The sequence below is a fragment of the Panthera tigris genome, chromosome D3, assembly GCF_018350195.1.
Source record: "Panthera tigris isolate Pti1 chromosome D3, P.tigris_Pti1_mat1.1, whole genome shotgun sequence".
NCBI lineage: Eukaryota > Metazoa > Chordata > Mammalia > Carnivora > Felidae > Panthera > Panthera tigris.
The window spans coordinates 15811318-15828806 of record NC_056671.1 but is presented as its reverse complement, the minus strand read 5'-3'; the positions used below and the strand labels follow the sequence as shown (position 1 = coordinate 15828806).

The 17489-nt window shown below is 42.4% G+C and overlaps 1 protein-coding gene across 10 annotated transcripts in view; it reads left to right on the top strand.

The window, feature by feature from the left end:
• CIT (citron rho-interacting serine/threonine kinase) overlaps positions 1–17489 on the top strand; it is a 162515-nt gene that overhangs the window by 113780 nt on the left and 31246 nt on the right. For 6 of the 10 annotated variants that reach the window (XM_015542629.2, XM_015542628.2, XM_015542627.2 and 3 more), the window contains 4 exons: positions 7572–7769; positions 8677–8870; positions 11670–11805; positions 15956–16060. In XM_015542629.2, the coding sequence (XP_015398115.2) occupies positions 7572–7769; positions 8677–8870; positions 11670–11805; positions 15956–16060 (633 nt within the window). Of the gene's footprint in view, positions 1–7571; positions 7770–8649; positions 8871–11669; positions 11806–15955; positions 16061–17489 lie in introns of all 10 variants that reach the window. The other 4 variants (XM_042963234.1, XM_042963232.1, XM_042963233.1 and 1 more) reach the window with 1 other exon arrangement.

The window sequence follows — 17489 nt, the reverse complement described above, 5'->3', positions numbered from 1 at the left end:
AACATCCCTGACTGATTTTTGTTACAAACTTTCATCTTGAAGCAGTTAATGTGGTCAAACTGATTGGGAGTTTCTGAGCACCAGATAACTCCAGTTTCTTGGGTTCCTGCCAGTTTTTAAAATTCAAAACCGTTCTTCATGTTTGGGGAAGGATAGTTGGAGTGGTGGAAATAATTCTCACTGCAGAACCACTAATCGGTTTCAGTCGCTGCATTGTAAGTCCTAGGGCGGCTCCCCCTCCACCCCAATGTAGAAGGTTCCGAAGCTGGTCCCAGCCAGACCCTGTCCAGACGCTGGAGGCAGGTGGCGTCTGCAACGGCTCCTCCAGCCTGCTGCAGCTATGGAGAGGGAAGACCAGCACGTGCTGTGGACCTAGAAATTTTAAGTTCCCAATGGGCAAAATAAAAATCTAGGGCTTTTGGGGAGATACCATGTATATGGAGAGAAGTAAATTCTGCGAGCAGGTAAGTATCATGCTTAGATTATGTGATGGGGTAGGGTCAGCAGAAGCTAGGTCTGTTTTTGATTATACAAAAAGACCGAAATAAGCCCCTTTCAGAAGATAAGATGTTTTCCTTATTCAAGGTTCCACTTCCTTTATTTGGTACGGTCATCACTTTATTACCTTCTTAGTTCTCAGTCAACTTGTCTCCATTTGTAGTATTCACATCTGTGAATGTCTGGAAACCAACCCCACCCCACCCCCCACATACATATTTATTTATTTTCTTTCTTTCTTTCTTTCTTTCTTTCTTTCTTTCTTTCTTTCTTTCTTTCTTTCTTTCTTTTCATATTTTATTGCCTTGTAATGGAACTTTTTCTTTCCTCTTTATCTACTATAAATAGGATGCTAAGTCTGGTCAGTGTATGGTTTCCCCCTTCATTTAGTTACAAAATACACACTGTAAGGACACCTGGGTAGCTTGGTCAGTTGAGCATCTGACTTTGGCTTAGGTCACGACCTCATGGTTTGTGAGTTCGAGCCCCCACATTGAGCTCACTGCTGTCAGCCTGTCAGCACAGAGCCCGATTTGGATCCTCTGTCCCCCTCTTTCTGCCCCTCCCCTGCTGTACTCTCCCAAACATAAATATATATATATTTATGTAAAAAAAAATATATATAAATATATATATATATATACACACACATATCTTTTAATATGTTTAAAAAATAAAAGATATACTGTAAAGTGCATGAAGTACGCTAATCTTACAGTGCAGTTCAATGAAATTTTTACACATATGGACAACATGTAACCACAACGTGCATCAAGATCCAGAACATTTTCAACCCCCAGAAGGCTCCCTCATGCCCTCTTTTTATCATCATCCTTTACCCCAAAGGGTGACCTCGGTTCTGTCCTCTGATTCCAGAGATCACTTTGGCCAGTTCTTAAACTTCAGACAAAGGGAATCACAGAGGATGTGTTCTTTTGGGTTTAGTTTTTTTGTCTCAAGTTATCTGTGGGGTTCATCCCTGTCGTTGCATCCATCAGGAGTTTGTTCTCTTTCATTAGTATGGTGTGGCGTTGCCAGTGGATGCGTAGAACTGAAGTTTGTCTATCCATTCTCCTGCTGATGGTCATTTGGGTTACTGCCGTTAGGAACACAGTTGTGTAGAAGCACTGTTATGTAAGTCCCTTGGAGGCTGTCGGCACCTGTTTCTGATGAGCATATACCCAAGAGCAGAGCAGCTAGTGGGTCATGAGATGCGCCTCTGATTGACTCTAGCAGGTACCCGGCAGATAGATTTTTGGTCTGTGGCTCCCGATGCCGATGGCTGCATCAGGGGTGGGCCTGCCTGAAAAGCATCCCCGACTTCCTCCATTCTGCCTCCCTTCCTTGAGGAGCGGATGCATTCTGTTCCTGTACTCTCGTGCCGCCACTTTTTTTAAGTCTCTTACCGTCTCAGTTTCTTATTTTATGCAAGGGTTATTTGCTTTTATTACATACATGCTCGTAAATGATCACTGAATAAAACATAGATCATTTTATGACCGTGATTTTTTTTTATATTACTATTTTTTCCTAAAATAAGCTTGGATAGGTTTTAAATGTGTACATCGTTAATCCTTCATCTGGAGTTTTCTCTTTTTTTAGTCTTTTGGCATAACAGTTTTTTTTTTAATTGAAGTATAGTTGACACACAATATTACATTAGTTTTTGCTCTATAGCATAGTGATTCAACAACTCTATATATTATGCTCAGCTCACCACAAGTATAGTTACCATCTGTCACCGTACAACACTATTATAATACCAACTATATTCCCTATGCTGTACTTTTCATCCCCATGACTTATTCATTCCATAACTGGAAGTCTGTATCTCCCACTCTCCTTCACCAATTTTACCCGTCCCTCCACCACCCTCCCTTCTGGCAACCATCAGTTCTCTGTACTTACGGGTCTGCTTCTGCTTTTTGTTTGTTTGTCTTGTTTTTTAGATTCCTCATGTAAGTGAAATCATGTGGTACGTGTCTATCTCTGTCTGACTTATTTCACTTAACATGATCCCCTCTAGCTCCATCTGTGTTGTCACAAAATAGCATAATCTCATTCTTTATACATGGCTGAGTGATATTCCAGTGTGTATGTGTGTGTGTGTGTGTGTGTGTGCGCGCACGCACACATGCACACATGCACATGGATGCCACATCTTCACAAAGCTTTTTTTAAAGACATCTTTATAGCTTTATTGAGGTATCATAGGAGCACAGTAACCTCAAGAGTTTTGAGATGTGTACACAACTGTGAAACCAGCGAAACAATCAAATTAATGAGCGTATCCATTACCCTCCAATGTTTCCATGTGCCCTTTGGTAAGCCTCCCTCCCCTAGATTTTTAAGTTAGAGGTTTGTTTTTTACTAGAATATGCCAATATGTAGAATGAATTTGGCTACTTTCTTTTTTTTTTAATGTTTATCTATCTTGAGAGAGAGAGAGAGCGAGCGCACATGAGCAGGGGAAGGGCAGAGAGAGAGAGGAAGACAGAGGATCCAAAGTAGGCTCTGTGCTGACAGCAGAGAACCCTATCTGGGGCTCAAACCTATGAACTGTGAGATCATGAGCTGAGTGAGATCATGACCTGAACCGAAGCTGGAGGCTCAACCGACTGAGCCACTCAGGCACCCTGAATTTTGTTACTTTCTCAACTTACGTAGCTTTTATATTGTCTTACTCACGTTTGCTTTTTTCTGGAGCAGTGACTTCTAATCCTTGATTTACTTAGTTCCGTCATTCTGTGGAGGAACCTTTGGGTTCTCTCCCAGTGGGAGGGGGAACCCAAAAGAGTGACCCCCCCACCCACACTTAGGCTAGAGAAGCTGGGTTGTTTAGTGACCCAAACCATGCGGTCTGGTGTCAGGCAGACTGGGTTCATATTCTAAATTGGCCTCTTTGCAACCTATATGATGTTAAACTCCCAGGCCTCCATGTCTTGACCTGTGAGATGGTGCTGACATTGTGTATTCTCCATTCCAATATACTGTCAGTGATAAGATGCACAAGTCATTTAATAACTGCTCTTTGGGTGCTTGGCAAGGACAGAGACAGCTGCTTAGTTCCAACATATGTTCACATTTCAGAAACAGTAGAACTTAGGAAACACTAAGTCACCGAATCAGAAATTTGGTGCTAATGCCTACCTCATGGGGGTCCTGCAAGAATTAGATGATGCATCCCGGTGCTAACACAGGTCCTGGTCCATAGAAAATGCTAAACAGTATTGGTTACTATTATTATTTTATTATATTGTATTTACGATACCATCTTTTGCTTAGGAAACGGTGTGCCCCTATAAAAAGTTTGAAAACCACCGTTTTAGGACAATATTTGGTAGCAATAGATCTCTGTTCTACTTTTTCAGGTTCAACAGCTGCTTTAAAGACACTTCTGAAGGGCATGATAGATGTTCTTTTCTTACTGGCGCTGTCTCAGGTTGCCTCTGTGAGGAAATGGTATCTTTGTTACTGAATGGGAACTCCTATAATAACTGAACTGATAGGAGCTCCCAGTTAGCATCTTTTAAAAAGCTCATGAACAGTAAGATTTTCCAGCTCAGACCATTTCTATATTTTGAAGAGATTTTTAAAAAGGATTTGATCCAATCTGGCACCTAAAACCCTACCTAAGTCTGTTTTGGAGGGGAGTTGGTGGGCAAACATATGACACAGTTTTAATTATGAATCAATCTGTCAGCTATAAGATTAAAAATAAATAATATGCAAATAGCTGCCTTCAAGAAAGAACCAGACATTCCAGGAGGGCTTTAGCCCTGTGTCTGTTTAGACTGATGCTCACTATCTGACTGGTTTCTTCACCCCTGACACGCTGTTGAACATTAATGGTCTCCCTGCTGGTCTTTGCATTAGGTGTGAGAAGTAAACAGTTCTTGTTCAGAACTGTGAGATTTGCTTGAAAAGCAACAGATAAGCCCACGTAGAGATATCTCTCTCCCACTCTCTGTCTTCTTTTTTGGACACTGAGAGTAGATCATTTTTTATACCCTTGGTTTCTCTTAGAACTGTACCGTGATCTCTTATTTGCAAAAAAAGGCATGTAAGAAAGCCCTGCTGGCTCCTGCGTGAGGAAGCTGTCTCCCTCATCTTACTGCTAAGGTGGAGTCAACCCTTCAGTTTCTCTTTTTCATCCTGTATCCATGGGGTTGGAAGGTTAACAGACTCATACTATAGTAAACAGATGATGTTGCCCTTGGTGTGGAGAGAATACACCCGTGGACACATAGTAGACCTAAGAATTCTCATTGCGCATTACCTGGTTCAGAATCATAGATTGCCTATTAGAATACTTTTTAATTGTTTTTTTAAGTTTATTTATTTTGAGAGAGAGAAAGAGAGTGCATCAGTGGGAGAGAGAGAGAGAGGGGGAGAGAGAGCATCCCAAGCAGGCTCTGCACTGTCCGTGCAGAGCCCAACACGGGGCTCGAACCCATGAACCTCAAGATCGTGACCTGAGCCGAAGTCGGATGCTTAACCGACTGAGCCACCAAGGCACCCCTAATACTATCACTTAATGCCACAATTCCAGGAACTCAAAATAGAGTCTCAAGCTAAACATGTGACTTAGGCGGAAAGAATATATAAAAAGTCTGAGTGAGCTAAAATGAGTGTTTGGGTGCTTCACACAAACACATAACACTCCATAACATTAAAAGCTTGACGAACAGGCAAAATAGAGACAGTAAAATATAGAACCAACAATCACAAACTGTAAGTAGAAATCGGAGATGTGAGGCCCCTTGAAAACTGGATGACAATAGGGAAATAGAAGAGTGCCTCTTAGTCCAATGGGCAGTCTCCACTGAAGTGAGAGTAATAATCTTGGCCCTTCATTGAGCTTTTCAAAGATTTCTTCTTTAGCACTTTGTAACCTATTTTGAAAGAAGAGGTAGCAGAAACGGGCTAATAATAAATTGCAGTTTTTCCCATAAATCAGAGAAAGGGAGTGGGACCCAAAGGCTTAGGTATGTTCTCAAGTGGCACGTTAAGTTATTTGGGCAACGTATATATTCTTGTGTCGACAGATTTTCTGGGGTCTCTATGCTCTGCAAGAGGCACCGCTATAATCATTAAAATGAGCACTATCTTGGTCATTACTTTTTATCCCTTGAATTTTGTAGGCCACAGTAAAGTAGAATAGTATGCCAGAAATTCAGAACATTGGGGGTGCTTGTGTGGCTCAGTAGGTTAAGCGCCCGACTTTGGCTCAGGTCGTGATCTCGCAGTTTATGAGTTCCCGCATCGGGCTCCGTGCTGCCAGCTCGGAGCCTGGAGCCTGCTTTGGATTCTCTGTCTCCCTCTCCCTCTGCCCCTCCCCCATTCATGCTCTGTCTCTCTCTGTCTCAAAAATAAACATTAAAAAAAATAGAAACAGGGGAGGTAGTAAATATGGTATTGACCTCTGTGTCATGGATGGAGACACCAACCCCCCCGCAAAGTTCAAAATGGCTGTGTTTGTGGTTCCAGGCTCCATTTGATAGTATAGTTCCCGGTCGGCTTACCTCCGTTTTTTGGGGAGGGGAGGGAAATAAGAAGGCAGCACAGTAGTTAAATGGAGATATTTGCAGTCTAGGATGAAAACTGTCTTAAGAAATGGGTTTTACTACATGTAAGACGGAGGCCAGTGGAACTAGTGGGCATTGTTTATTCATTGTTTCTGGTTTTAGGAGATTTAACCATGTCACCAATAGGGTGATCCAGGGATCCTTTTGAGGCATGACTGCCTACTAGGGATGACAAACTTGTAGTGTTTTCCTATTTTCTTCCCCCGGTAAAGAAGGATCTGTAGCTAAGGATCCAACCAGATAACCTTTATTCCCCGTCTTGTAGCTGACAGCGCACCTCAAACCAGTACAGTAGGAATTAACAGGGCTTTTGACATTAAAATACAAATTACTAGACCACTTACTACATTAAAAGCCTATCAGCTCAGTTAACAAAATGAAAAGCTCTGTTTTCTGAGCCGCATCGAACAAATGTGCTTAATTGATGTTCTTTAATTCTATGTGCCTGGGAAGATTTTTTTAAATTGATAATCAAAGGGGGTTAAAATAGGGAATTAGTCATGGAAACAGTGGCAACATTTCATAAACTAAGTCTACTCTAGGTTTGAAAATTGGAAGCAATTAATAAACCGTAGGCTTCAAGGCACTTCCTTTTAATTTACTTCTTTTTGTTACGTAAAATTTAATTTACTGCCTCTGTGCCTCATTCCAACCATTATTAGAAAATTGCCCTTAAACTTTGAAAGTATTGGATATAAAAGCTCTGCAAGTGCTGATACTGAACCTCAGCAAAGAGAATAGGAAACGCCGAATGCACTGACATCGAAGTCATTCTGCCATCGAGCGGGGAAATAACTTAGCAAAGCCAGATTACATCTCTCAATAAAATGACAATTTCATATACATGCCTTCCCATTTTCTGATAGCTAACTGTATAACAAAAACCATTCAAGTGATGCCACAGTACACTATTTTCAGGATTATTCTGAGCTTCCCTTAAATTTTTTTTCTTTTGTTGCATGAAATTAAATTTATTGCCGAGATATTAAAATAACTCTTGGTGTCCTCCGGGGTCAGTCCTCCTTGATAAGAACTTATTTTGCTTTCTCAGACTATCTCCGGTTCCAGTGTCCTGTGGATGGTGCCGGGGCCATTGTAGTTTAATTAGCTGACTGTGATACCAGTCTGTTAGATGCCTTTCCTCGGCTCACATGTTCCACATTGTATTATTGTCCGTGAACCTGATCTCATTTAAAGTTTAGCCCCTTCCATACGGCAGTCACTCTTGCTTGATTTACTTTAGCCACATCTTCCAGATGGATCCTGAGTTAGAAAGAATCAGAGACTTTTCGTTTTCCCCCACGGCACGTGTGTGTCAGTGCTAAGTGGGTGGGCGTGGCCTTGGCTGCCGGGGCTGGAGAAGCAAACAGGAGTGGCCCGTGGACTGCCAGTGTCACATAGGCTCTAAAGTCATTGGCTCTAGAAGCAGCTTCTCATTTTAAATCCACTTGCTTGATGCAGAACTGGATTCCTCTCCTCTTTTAGGTAATCACAGACCTGGAGGAGCAGCTAAACCAGCTGACCGAGGACAACGCTGAGCTCAACAACCAAAATTTCTACTTGTCCAAACAACTCGACGAGGCTTCTGGCGCCAACGATGAGATAGTACAGCTACGAAGCGAAGTGGACCATCTCCGCCGCGAGATTACGGAGAGAGAGATGCAGCTCACCAGCCAGAAGCAAGTGAGGACAGTAAATAGTGTCAGAGATCCCTGACACCCTTTGATCCCTTTACATTTTGTTTATTTTTTTTTAACTTTTATTCAGTTTTGAGAGACAGAGCGTGAGCAGGGGAGGGGCAGAGAGAGGGAGACACAGAATCCAAAGCAGGCTCCGGGCTCTGAGCTGTCAGCACAGAGCACAACGCGGGGCTCGAACTCACGAGCCGTGAGATCATGACCTGAGCTGACGTCGGCCGATTAACCGACTGAGCCACCCAGGCACCCCGATCCCTTTAGAATTTAGAGCAGGCACCTGGTACACCTCTCCCAAGGGATCTAAGACTGAGCCTTGTCCATTAGATGGGGGCTCTTTTTCATAGTCATGTCTACGTTTTGAGGGCTTGGGGGGTTTGGAAATGTGGCTTTTAAAAGTGGGTCGTTCTTCTTAATTTTGATTTAAAAAAAGTAAAAGCAAAATAAAATGTTTTGGGACACCAGTGTGAGCCACATGACTTTTATTTTTTAAAGATTTTTTAGAGGGGGGGAGGGGGGCGGAGATACAGGGAGAGAGAGAGAGAGAGAGAAAGAGAAAGAGAATCTTAAGTAGGCTCCATGCTCAGTGCAGAGCCCGACATGGGACTCGATTCCCACGACCCCACTGGGATCATGACCTGAAGCCTCCCAGGTGCCCTGGACCACTTGGAAGTGTGGTCTCTTCCCTCTGGCTTGCTTTGGGTTCTGCCGTTAACATGGTGGCAGAAATGGCCCTTTATCCATTCTTGTCCCCTTGGTTTGTAGAAGAAAAAGATAAACTGTATTTTCAGACTATAGTTAGAAACTTGTGCTTTTTCTGACACTGATCCAACAAAAGTAACATCCAGGAAATCCTCATTTGATACAAGGCACAACTGAGTGGTACTGATTTGCAGACGATGGAGGCTCTGAAGACCACTTGCACGATGCTGGAAGAACAGGTCATGGACCTGGAGGCCCTAAACGACGAACTGCTGGAAAAAGAGCGTCAGTGGGAGGCGTGGAGGAGTGTCCTTGGTGACGAGAAGTCCCAGTTTGAGTGTCGGGTTCGAGAGTTACAGAGGATGCTGGACACCGAGAAGCAGAGCAGGTGGGACTTCCTGTTTGTAGAAAGCCAGTGACCGGCAGCTTCACCAGGACCACCTGAGCGTTGCGAACAGGGTGCCCACCGGTCCCAGCTTGCTCAGGACCGAGTGAAGTTTCTAGGATACAAGACTTTCCGTGTTAAAGCTGGGAGACCCTTGGACAACCCAGGGTGGGTGGGTCATCCTAGTGGTAAGTATGGTCAGTGTCACTTGGATTCTGGGGTAGTAACTAGTAGCTGGTGTCCTTTTACTCTGTGTAGAGGCCTACAAGTCAGAGCAGGGCAAATATCTCAGTCCTCTCTTTGCAGAAACTTCTTCCTCAGGTTTGTTATCATTGTGACCACATGGCAAGACTATGACCATTTTAATCCTGCTCATGTGTAAAGCTAGTCACCCATCTATACTAGGGTTACTCAGTCTTGGCACCATTGACCGTTTGGCCCAGATAATCTTTTGTTGTGGGGGCCGTCCTGCATGTTGTCAAACGGGAGCCTCATCCCTGGTTTTACCCACCACGTGCCAGTAGCAACCCTTCCTCAAATTGTGACACCTAAAACGTCTCCAGACATTGTCCAGTGTCTCCCGAGGGGCAAAATCACCCTTGGCTGAGAACAGCTTCTCTACAAGAATAGTTAAAAAAACCTTTTTTTTTTTTTAATATTTACTTATTTTTGAGAAAGAGAGAGACTAAATGTGAGCAGGGGAGGGGCAGAGAGAGAGGGAGACACAGAATCCGAAGCAGGCTCCAGGCTCCGAGCTGTCAGCACAGAGCCCAGCACGGGGCTCCAACCTACAGACCACAAGATCATGATCTGAGCCGAAGTCGGATGCCCCACAGACTGAGCCACCCAGGTGCCCCTATAAGAATAATTTTTTTGTTTCTTGGTAGGAAATATAATAATAAATAATAATAATAATAATAATAATAATAATAATAATAAGTTCAAACAGTATCTTTTCTCTGCCACTTTCGCTTCCATAGTCCCCTGGCATAGAATCCCCTTTCCGCTGGGGCTGTGATCCTGCAGGTCATATACTTCCTAGCCCTAGGGGGTGCCATCCACACTGAAGACATTGTAGATGTGAAGATTGCTTATGACAGTGTTACAGCTCTTGGCAGGAAAGTGTTTTGGTCTAACAAAATGGGCATATTATGACAGTTTACCAACAGATAGAAATAAATGGTCTTGAGGAATAGGTCCCATTTTCCAGCGTGCACAGAGGCACAGTGTGCTGGCTGGAGTTAGCCCCATGATGTCATGTCTGCACAACGGAATTGTGTCCGTCCTTCATAACCTCACTAGTGTCACCTTCCTCTGAAACTGACTTTCCTGGGACCCTCTGAACTCCTTAAGCAAGATACAGTAGGCATGGAAATGTCACTCGTTTAGCTGGACTCCATCAGACTCATTTGGGTATTTTCCCACATTTACTGGGACGTACTAGATTCAACCAAATGTGTCGGATGTTTAATCTACGCCAAGTCAGTCAAACTAGAAAAGATTAGAGGCAAAAGATGAGACCCTTAAGTTTCAAGAGGCACTGGTAGAAATACTAAGGTTTTTCGACATTCTTCCTCTCAGGGTATTTGCTGCTGTGAGGGGCTGCTGGTTTAAGACCTCCTATTCTTGTTTACCCTGAGTCCTCATGGTACATTCTGGTTGCTTTCACGCAGACACCACCCCCCCCCCCCCGCCCCCGCTCTTACCTTCAAGTGAAGCTCTTATCGGAGCTGTTTCTAGAGTCCCTCAGAGATAATTTTGAGGGTCGGGAGCTGGCTTCAGCATCAGGAAACACACAACTACTCATGGAAGGTATAATTACAGGCTGTGCTCAGGAAGACATTTCATGTATACTTTCGGGGGCACTTGTGAAAGATCTTGGCTTTTCCTTCCCCCCCCTTCCCCATTTTGATGTTACATGGGATACAGAGATGAGTGAAGAGAATTCTTAATTCTTGTCCTCAAGAGGCAAATTTCGCAGAAAAGATGAATTATGCATTCAGATATTTACCACCTCAAAATAGAGAGCAGGGCGTTCCAGGAGAGCAGTATGCTTATGCTCTGGAATACAGAGCAAGGAGAACTTCCTTGCAACAGGAGTAATTGAGCAAGGTTTTATGGAGGACATGGCCTTTTGAGTTTAATCCTTGAAGGCTGAGTAAGATTTGGGTTTGCAGGGGAGGGGAGGAGAGTGCTGGCCAGTGGAGGAGACTGTAGAAGCCCAGATATGGAAGTAGCAAAACACAAGACCTAAAATAGGGAAAGGCAGCAATTTTTCTAGTTTTCTTCTAGTTTTTCTATTCTCTAACCTTATTTACAGATATATTAATCATATTTGAGTTTCCCTAATAAGCACCCAAAACAATTAATTTACTGCATATGCTTAAAGGAGAGGAAATGTTTGCTCCATTGGGTCTCCCGTGGTCCTCTGCACCCTGGTCCTTCGGTGGGACCTCATTTCCTTTCCAGTCCCATGGGAGGCTGTGCCAGTCTTGTTATCCTATCAGTCCAGTTGCTTTTGGAAAAATTTCCGCTTCAACCTCCAAGTGAGTACTAACAGGAACTTTACCTGTTAAGAGTATTTTTACCCAAGACCTAAAATGGGTCAAATCTTCGCTCTGTAAGCAGTGAGAAAGCAAGACAGAATTTGGAACTTGGAATCGGGATTGGGCATCTATCCAGCCCGCAGCCTGTTCGGTTGCTTATTGGAATTAGAGATGGGCCCCCTTCTTTTTTCTAGATGGTGATGGTGGAGCTTGGTGATGGTGGGGCTTCTGAAACAGGCCTGTGCTTTTCCGGCAGGGCGAGGGCCGATCAGCGGATCACTGAGTCCCGCCAGGTGGTGGAGCTGGCGGTGAAGGAGCACAAGGCTGAGATTCTCGCTCTGCAGCAGGCCCTCAAAGAGCAGAAGCTAAAAGCCGAGAGCCTCTCTGACAAGGTCAGTGCCCATCCCTTTCCTTTTAGGAGAACGATTTCATCTCCATCTTTTAGAAGGTGTGCTCGACACAAATTCAGGTGCAGTCCGTGGTCCACATATTTCACAAACATAAATTCACTCAGTCCTGTAAAGCCTTGGGATTATGGTCCACCATTGGACATCCTTGGTTGGCGATAGCTTGGGAGGTGTGGCGGGGACTGGGGTGTCACAGTCAGCCAGTGACTTCTTTCACATCTGCCTGTCTGGGCCCCCTGAGGTCCAGATTTTGATCTGGGCACACAGCTCTTGTTTTCTGGCAACTGGTTTCTGGATTTAAGTTGTGGATTGATTGTTGGATTTAATGTCAAGCATCGGAAAGTGCTCAGTGACAAGAACGAATGCTCCTTCCATTGTTGCAGTAACAGGCAGCCAGGCCTTTCTGTGCTCCGAGTCCAGGGACACGATAGGCTCTGACGGCCACACTGGCACACAGTATTTCACACTGGAAATACACATGTCCTGTCCATTTAGCACGCCATATTAATGTTCACAGAGCAAGGTACCAGTGTTCTGGAGACTTATCTAAGTCTTGAAACAGATTTTGAATAGATGCCCCAATGTTACAGATAACAAAAGTGACGATCAAAGAGATTTCATGTATATACCCAGGCTCTCACATGTGTGTTCTCTCTCTCTCTCTCTCTCTCTCTCTCTCTCTCTGTCACACACACACACTCAAAGCAGTAATCTAAAATTTGTATTCTGTATAACTCTTTGTTATTTTGTGATTATAAAAATAACCATTTGAGGTCATTGTGGCAGATCTAGAAACCATAGAAAAGTAAAGGAGAAAATGACTGGCAATAGAACCACTGTTCTATTGGTGAATTTATTTGTGGCTTTTCCTTTGCATAATATGTTTATGCATACATATGTTTTTACAAATTTAGATTCTTACTATGTAAGCAGCTTTGCATATTTTTTTTAAAAAAAACAAACCTATAACTAGGGGCTTTTCCTGAGTTACTGAATGTTTTTTGAACATTTAGTTCTAAAAAACCCCTAAACAACAACACAGAGGTACCTTTTTTTTTTTTTAATTTATTTTTTCACTTACATCCAAGTTAGCATATAGTAAAAAATGATTTCAGGAGTAGAGTCCTTAGTGACCCTTACCCATTTGCCCATCCTCCCCCCCCCCACCACGATCCCTCCAACAACCCTCTGTTCTCCATATTTAAGAGTCTCTTATGTTTTGTCCCCCTCCCTGTTTTTATATTGTTTTTGCTTCCCTTCCCTTTTATTCATCTGTTTTGTATCTTAAAATCCTCATATGAGTGAGGATGTCTTTCTCTGACTGATTTTGCTTAGCATAATACCCTCTAGTTCCACCCACATAGTTGCAAATGGAAAGATTTCATTCTTTTTTATTGTCGAGTAATATTCCATTGTGTGTGTGTGTGTGTGTGTGTGTGTGTGTGTGTGTGTGTGTGTATACCACATCTTCTTTATCCATTCATCCATCGATGGACATTTGGGCTCTTTGCATACTTTGGCTATTGTTGATAGTGCTGCTATAAACAGGGGGTGCATGTGCCCCTTTGAAACAGCACACCTGTATCCTGTGGATAAATACCTAGTAGTGCAATTGCTGGGATGTAGGGTAGTTCTATTTTTAATTTTTGAGGAACCTCCATACTGTTTTCCAGAGTGGCTGCACCAGCTTGCATTCCCACCAACAATGCAAAAGAGATCCTCTTTCTCCGCATCCTCGTCAACATCTGTCATTGCCTGAGTTGTTAATGTTAGCCACTCTGACAGGTGTGAGGTGCTATCTCATTGTTGTTTTGATTTGTATTTCCCTGACGATGAGTGATGGGCATTTTTTCATGTGTCAGTTGGCCATCTGGATGTCTTTGGAGAAGTGTCTATTAATGGTCTTTTGCCCATTTCTTCACTGGACTATTTGTTTTTTGGGTGTGGAGTTTGATAAGTTCTTTATAGATTTTGGATACTAACCCTTTATCTGATATATCGTTTGCAAATATCTTCTCCCATTCTGTCAGTCGCCTTTTAGTTTTGCTGATTGTTTCCTTCACTGTGCAGAAGTTTTTTATTTTGATGAGGTACAAAGAGTTCATTTTTGCTTTTGTTTCCCTTACCTCTGGAGACATGTTGAGTAAGAAGTTGCTGCGGCCAAGGTCAAAGAGGTTTTGCCTGCTTTCTCCTCTAGGATTTTGATGGCTTCCTGTCTTATGTTTAGCTCTTTCATCCATTTTGAGTTTATTTTTGTGTATGGTGTAAGAAAGTGGTCCAGGTTCATTCTTCTGCATGTTGCTGTCCAGTTTTCCCAGCACCACCTGCTGAAGAGACTGCCTTTATTCCATTGGATATCCTTTCCTGCTTTGTCAAAGAGTAGTTGGCCATATGTTTGTGGGTCCATTTCTGGGTTCTCTATTCTGTTCCATTGATCTGAGTGTCTGTTTTTGTGCCAGTACCACACTGTCTTGATGATTACAACTTTGTAGTATAGCTTGAAGTCTGGGATTGTGATGCCTCCTGCTTTGGTTTTCTTCAAGATTGCTCTGGTTATTCGGGGTCTTTTCTGGTTCCACACAGGTTTTAGGATTGTTTGTTCTAGCTCTGTGAAGAATGCTGGTGTTATTTTGATAGGGGTTGCATTGAATATATAGATTGCTTTGGGTAGTATCAACATTTTAACAATATTTGTTCTTCCTGTCCAGGAGCATGGAATCTTTTTTCATTTTTTTATGTCTTCTTCAATTTCTTTCATAAGCTTTCTATAGTTTTCAGTGTATAGATTTTTCGACAAAAATACCTTTTTAAATCATTCCACTTGTGTGGGAACTTTGAGCTTCTTTCAGCTTTTTGCCATTATACATAACACTATCATGAACATAAACTTTGTGGATATCCGTGATTTTTTCTTATAGAAATAAAATTTCATAGAAATAAAATGATTGGATTCAAGGCTAGAGCTTGCCCCTCAGGAACACTCTGGAGTTCCTCGATACTGGCTTACTTTTTTTTTTTTAACCCGTGAGGAAACAAAATGTAGTATTTAGCGGTAAATGAACCTTTTTGTGTTTAACTTGAATATTTTTTTTCTATTTAACTGTTCCTAGAGGACTCTCTAGCAAAGTTTGCCCATCCTTTATGACCCCAGACATTGATATGATCTTTTATTATTAAAAAAAATTTTTTTTAATGTTATTTATTTTTGAGAGAGAGAGAGAGAGACAGAGACTGTGAGTGCGGGAGGGGCAGAGAGAGAGAGGGAGACACAGAATCCGAAGCAGGCTCAAGGCTCCGAGCTGTCAGCACGGAGCCCGATGCGGGGCTCGAACTCATGAACCGTGAGATCGTGACCTGAGCTGAAGTTGTATGCCTAACCGACTGAGCCACCCAGGTGCCCCAATACAATCTTTTCTTTTTTTTTTTTTTTTTTAATTTTTTTAATGTTTATTCATTTTTGAGACACAGAGAGAGACAGAGCATGAGCAGGGAAGGGGCAGAGAGAGAGGGAGACACAGAATCTGAAGCAGGCTCCAGGCTCTGAGCTGTCAGCACAGAGCCTGACGCAGGGCTCGAATTCACGAACTGCGAGATCATGATCTGAGCCAAAGTCGGATGCTCAACCGACTGAGCCACCCAGGCGCCCCAATACAGTCTTTTCTTGATGACTGTAATTCAGGAAGAATAATTCTTCTCCATACCTCTCTTACCGAAAATATCATGTGACAAAGCAGTCATTGTGTATAGGTCTATTTATGGTCAGTCTCCCACTTTGTGACTGTTTGTAAGATTCTTGAGAGACTTTGTCCATTCTTTCATCACAAGAGCCCAATATAATGCTGTGCAATAGTAAGTATTCAGCATTTGATAGTTTAATTAAATTCAGCCAAGGTGATCATCCCTGTCCTCGAACTTGTCATAGTTACTTATGCATCCCTTAGCAATAATCCCATCCCCGTACAAGGCTTATCTGCAACATGGACCTTTGTGATACTATACTTTTAGAAAACAACATTTATATTCTGATCTTCAGAACTTGATTCTTTACATGTGAAGCTTTATGGAAATTTTCAAAAGTCATTAGCATCTAGCATTTCTAAATATGATCTCATGGCCAATTTTTCCAAATGCCCAGCTCAATGATCTGGAGAAGAAACATGCCATGCTTGAAATGAACGCCCGAAGTTTACAGCAGAAACTGGAGACTGAACGGGAGCTCAAACAGAGGCTTCTGGAAGAGGTGAGTGTGAAACACCTGGGAAATGGAGCCAGGTGGACTTTTGAAGATGAAAATTTGTTGTGTTTAGATGGTCAGATCCATATTAGATGTTCAATCTTTGAAGTTGGAATTTTCAAGGAGAAGTAAGGTGGTCACTTAATACCTTTTTGAAGGTATTTAACAGGCTCAAAGAATGTGTCACAGAGGCTAGACGGCCTTTGTCACTTGTGTCCTCTCACATAGTGCTTAATAGAACATAGAGCACAGAAGAGTATGTGCCCCATGGAAGCTTATTAAATATACAGGTGACTGAATATTGAGTTAAATTGTTCTTTTAGAGTTAATATCTAAAGTATATTAAGTTTTCAGGCTGGTAGAACATCCATGTAAATTAGCTTCATGCACAGGGCAGAGACTTGACCAGATTGTGTTGAGTACCAAATTTCATGAAGACTTTTGAACATTCATTTAACTCCATTAAAAAAAAAAAAAATTTATGTCCTGCCTTTGAGACATAGAATGAAAAGCTCAAATTGATCTTCTGAACCCATCCCTTACATTATTTCCTGGACCTTTTAACAGAATTCTGAAAATGTCTATTTAAGTTGCTGACGATGTCCTGATCCCAACCAAAGCCCTATATGTTGGATCACCGACGACTCTGTTTTGTTCACTAGAATTGACCAACCAGGACATACATGCTTTGTAAAGATATTTAATGAGAAATGAGATTCCAAGATGGTTTTGTTTAACCCATAGTGAGCCAGATAGTTCAGTTAACCAGATTACCTGTTCTCATTAGTTGAGGTTTTATTATGATATGTGCTGATAGAAATAATATTGCTAAACTATCAACTTGGGAAAATGTGGTGAAAATTTTGCAGGTGAGAATAAAATACCTTACAGAATGATACTTTAAAAAACATGGGTGGGCGTTTGGGAGAGGTCTGGAGGTGGATGCTGGCAAGGGTTGCGTAACCACGTGAATGTCCTTAGTGCCACTGAACTGTGCACTTACAAATGGTTAAAACGGTAAATTTTATGCGTATTGTACCGCAATAAAGGTTTTTAAAATAAAATTAGGCATATCTCAATATATCCTGAGTGGAAGGCTCACCAAAGGCAGCATTAAGAACACTATAATACAAATTTAAAAATCTACCTGGTGGTCAAGTAGAGAATGATGGTCTTTTATCTGGAATGAATAGGCAATGTCCCTGCTTTAGGCACATGTTGGAAACAGAACGGAAATAATCAATGATCCCGCCCGTCCTATTTTCCTTCCGAGGAAGGAGAGCTGGCTCTGACAGCTCAATACTTTGGTCCAAGGTTACATGGTGAGTCAGTGACAAGGCTTGGAATAGCATGCTGGGATCCTGATTCAGTCCCCTCTTTCTCACTTGTAAACGACATGAGAACATTTCCAGCTTCCCAGTCTGTACTTCACAGA